At 67.4% G+C, this 3,663-nt stretch overlaps 1 protein-coding gene across 2 annotated transcripts; it reads left to right on the top strand.

The window, feature by feature from the left end:
- The first annotated feature begins 386 nt into the window (after positions 1-386).
- CRYBB2 (crystallin beta B2) lies at positions 387-3,243 on the top strand. Of its 2 annotated transcripts, none has more exons than XM_075718150.1 (5): positions 387-443; positions 1,218-1,336; positions 2,264-2,396; positions 2,818-2,960; positions 3,075-3,243. In XM_075718150.1, exons 1-5 carry the CDS (start codon positions 387-389, stop codon positions 3,241-3,243), a joined length of 621 nt encoding a protein of 206 aa, XP_075574265.1. The 2 variants fall into 2 exon arrangements, with proteins under 2 accessions (XP_075574265.1, XP_075574264.1); XM_075718149.1 differs by having other exon boundaries at positions 390-443; positions 1,200-1,336.
- The last annotated feature ends 420 nt before the right edge of the window (positions 3,244-3,663 follow it).

The following is a 3,663-nucleotide window of genomic DNA, read 5'->3' as shown; positions in this document are numbered from 1 at the left end:
CTCAGGAATGCCCTGGGTTCATGGGGCCCCTCGCTCCAGGCTGGAGACCCTCTGCAGGTCCCATCATGGTTGATGCTGCCCTGGGACCATCACCCAGGCTCCTCCATGAGCCTGGGGAGGTTTGAGGTGCCAAGCAGCCCTGAGCGGGGACTGGCCCTGGCGAACCCAGCCTGCTCCCGTCCTGCTGCGAGCCCCAGCCCTGGCACCCCTTTCCCCTTTCCGTGCACCTCAGCAGCAAGGAGCAGCCAGCGGCCGAGCGCCGGGCAGGCTGTGGGGGACGGATGGGAGGCACGGACACAGAGCCGTGAGCACAGTCCCGGCTGTGTCCTCAGTGGCAGCTTTTAACCTTCTGAGTTTTCCTCCCAAGGCAGCGGACAACCCAGCTTATGATGGCTTCCGAGCACCAAATGCCAGCCTCCAAGCAGCAGCAAGCCAGCTCCAAGGTGAGTGTGTGACTTCTCAGCTCCGCAGCAGGGCCGGGGCACCCTCAGCCTCTCCAACCAGCCAAATCATCGCCCCAGGACACTCCTGGGGAGCAGCTGAGCTGCCATGATGCAGCCCCTCGCCAGCACCCCACAGCACTCCAGATGGGTGCCGAGCATGCCGAGCTGCGGTGCCGAGCTGTTTGCAGAGGGACAAGGGGTTGGGGAGCTGGGTGGGAGATGCACGGGATTTTGCTGGCGTCCCACAGCCCCGGTGCCGGCGGAGCGGGTGGGAACGGATCAACTCCTAATCTCCCCACCACCTCTGCAGACACAGCAGATCTGCCCCACTGACCCATGAAATCTGTGCTGAGCTGGCAGCGCTCGGCCCCCGGGGCTGCCCTGGTGCCTCCCCCCGTGTGCTGCGAGCCCTGCTCGCTGTGTCCCGCTGGCAGCCGCGATGCTCGAGCCAGAGCCTGGGCTGCTCAGCTGTTTGAAGCCCGGCGCGAGTGCAGGCATCCCTCTGCGAGCTGCAGCAGGGCGCTGGGCCGGTGTCAGCAGGGACTCGCAGACATGCAGGAGCAAGAGCTGCCTGCTCAGACGGATGGAAGCGTCGGTTCATGCGAGTAGGCTCTTTAAAAGCCACTGAAGTGCAGGCTTTGCGGGGCAGCACGAAGTCTTCTGGGCTGCAGCACATGTGGAGCCGTGCTGAGCCGGTGGCCAGGGACAGCGGGTGCCCCCCCTCGCAGTGCCGGGGGCGGCGTGCCCTGCTCTGAGGTCCCTGCTCTCTTCCAGATCGCCATCTTCGAGCAGGAGAACTTCCAGGGCCGCTGCCATGAGCTCAGTGGTGCCTGCCCCAACCTGAAGGAAGCCGGCGTGGACAAAGTGGGCTCCATCCTCGTGCATTCCGGACCGTACGTGCTGGGGGGGGCTGGGGGTCCATGGCGGTGTGTGGGAGGGAGGCAGGGGCTGGGGTGTGGAGGGGTGTCTCCCCACTGCCGGCACCTGCAGTGCACCCCAGATCTCACGCAGCCGATGCTGCTGTGCTGCTTCCCCACCTTGCCCCGGTGGGTGCCCGGTGCCAGGGGGTGGGTGACAGGGTCCCCTGGGTGGGCTGCTCTCCCCCAGCCCTGCTCGGTGGGAGGGGAGCTGGAGGGGTGTAGGCATGGGCACGGATCGCGGTATTACCCCCAGTTTGGTGCCCGTCGTTTCGGGAGCAGGGACAGGCGGGGATGGCACCCCTCGGCAGCGCGTGGTGCTGCCGGCAGCACCTCCTCTCCCCATCCACCTGCCGACCCCCGTGTGTGCTCTCGGGGAGAGGCTCTGCTCCCCCGGCTGGGGGCTCTGGGCAATGGGCAGCCCCTGAAAATCTCCTGGGGAAGCGCTGGGGTGGGTTCCTCGCCTGCACCCCACGGCCGGCAGCGTGCACCAACAACAGGGCAGCTGTGGAGCACCCTTGGAGGAGCATGGCCCCGTCCGGTGAGCCTGTCCTCGGCGGGTCCCCAGGGACCAAGGATGGGCTGTCATCATGTCTGAGCATCCACGCCAGCAACGCCGGTGCTCCTGCGGTGCCTTTGCCAGCAGAGAGCCAGCACTGGCCGTGCCGGGCCCCGTGCGTGGGCCAGAGGCATTGCTCCGCAGGCAGGGCTGCCCGCTCCCGCCCTGGTACCACTGCCGGCACCTTGCCAGGCACCACGGTGCTCGTTTCCATTTTCCAGCAGGGAGCGGAGCTGGGGAGCGTGGCCGGGGGCTCAGCCCAAGGGTGTTTGCTGGGGTCGGTGCCGGGGTGTCGGTCCCTGTGCCTCTGCCCTGTCTGAAGCTCATCCCCTGCTCTCTTCCAGCTGGGTGGGCTACGAGCAGGCAAGCTGCAAAGGGGAGCAGTTTGTGTTTGAGAAGGGGGAGTACCCCCGCTGGGACTCCTGGACCAACAGCCGGAGAAGCGACAGCATCACTTCCCTGAGACCCATCAAAGTGGTGAGAGCACCCAGACAGCCACTACCCACCCGCCAGACCAAGGTCTGCAGCCAGAAATCTTCCCCAGCCTTCCCCCGCCCTCCCCAGCCCCGCGGGCGGAGGGGCACCCCCTCCTGCGCACCCTCCCCCCAGCCCTCGGGGCCCGGGGAGCCGGTGGGGGGTCGGAGGGGGCGCGGGGCCGGGGGCAGTGCCAGGTGACCCCCGCGCGCAGGACGTCTGCTGGTAAGTCCGGCAGTGCCTGCGCAGGTGCTGGCTCCCTGAGCTGGATGGAGGGATGCGGAGCACCCCCGGTATAGGTGGGACCGGCGGCACGCGGTGCCAGCCCTTTGCCTCGGTTTCCCCATAGCCCTGGGCTTTGCCCCCTGCCCAGCCTGGGGTGCTGGCAGCCATTGACGCCCCGTTTCTGCTCTCCCCGCTGCAGGACAGCCAGGAGCACAAGATCGTGCTGTACGAAAACCCCAGCTTCACCGGCAAGAAGATCGAAATCATAGATGACGATGTGCCCAGCTTCCATGCACACGGCTACCAGGAGAAGGTCTCGTCCGTGCGGGTGCAGAGCGGCACGTGAGTACCGGGGGCGGCGGGACCTGGGTGATGCCGGAGCGTTGCGCGGCTGAGCAGCCTCGGCTGCGCCGCGGTACGGGCGATGGTGCGTGACCCCCGTGCTTGCCTTGGCAGGTGGGTGGGATACCAGTATCCCGGCTACAGGGGCTACCAGTACCTGTTTGAAAAGGGAGATTACAAGGACAGCTCAGATTTCGGCGCTCAGCACCCTCAGATCCAGTCGGTCAGGCGCATCCGGGACATGCAGTGGCACCAGCGTGGCGCCTACCACCCCACCAACTAAAGCCCCCGGCCCGCGCCGGGGCACGGGGAGCGGAGCAAGCTTTCCCCCGGCCGCTGCTGTCCCCCCACGGCCTCGCCTCCTGCCTCCCTCCGTGTGATGCACGCCGCTGCCGAAGCAACTGAATAAAGCTTGGAGTTTCAAAGTCCCGGCTCTGTTCCCTTCATTCCCACGGGGCACAGTGGGACCCCACCAGCGGGATGCCCGTCCTGACCCCGTGCTCCTGGGCGGGGAGGGGGGCCCATTGCCAGACCCCCACTGCTTTCAGTGCCGCCCGCATCCCACCCACCTCCTGGCCACCCACCCGTTCACCGCCAGCGGCATCGCCGTGTTCACCGGCCGGTGCTGACAGACCAAGCTGCCCGCAGGGAGGTGAGCTGGGGGGCTCGGCAGGAGGGATGGGAGCTGCTCACCTCCTCCGCA

Source organism: Pelecanus crispus, chromosome 11 (genome assembly GCF_030463565.1).
Source record: "Pelecanus crispus isolate bPelCri1 chromosome 11, bPelCri1.pri, whole genome shotgun sequence".
In the NCBI taxonomy this organism is placed as follows: domain Eukaryota; kingdom Metazoa; phylum Chordata; class Aves; order Pelecaniformes; family Pelecanidae; genus Pelecanus; species Pelecanus crispus.
The sequence above is the reverse complement of the archived record's forward strand: the minus strand, read 5'-3'. Positions and strand labels throughout refer to the sequence as shown.

Excerpts from the sequence above, each read along its gene's own strand:
- CRYBB2 (XM_075718149.1), top strand. The coding sequence starts at position 390 with ATGGCTTCCGAGCACCAAATGCCAGCCTCCAAGCAGCAGCAAGCCAGC. Across the intron at positions 444-1,199 it reads AGCAGCAAGCCAGCTCCAAG|GTCCCTGCTCTCTTCCAGAT; the intron begins GTGAGTGTGTGA and ends CCCTGCTCTGAG. Across the intron at positions 2,961-3,074 it reads GTGCGGGTGCAGAGCGGCAC|GTGGGTGGGATACCAGTATC; the intron begins GTGAGTACCGGG and ends TTGCCTTGGCAG.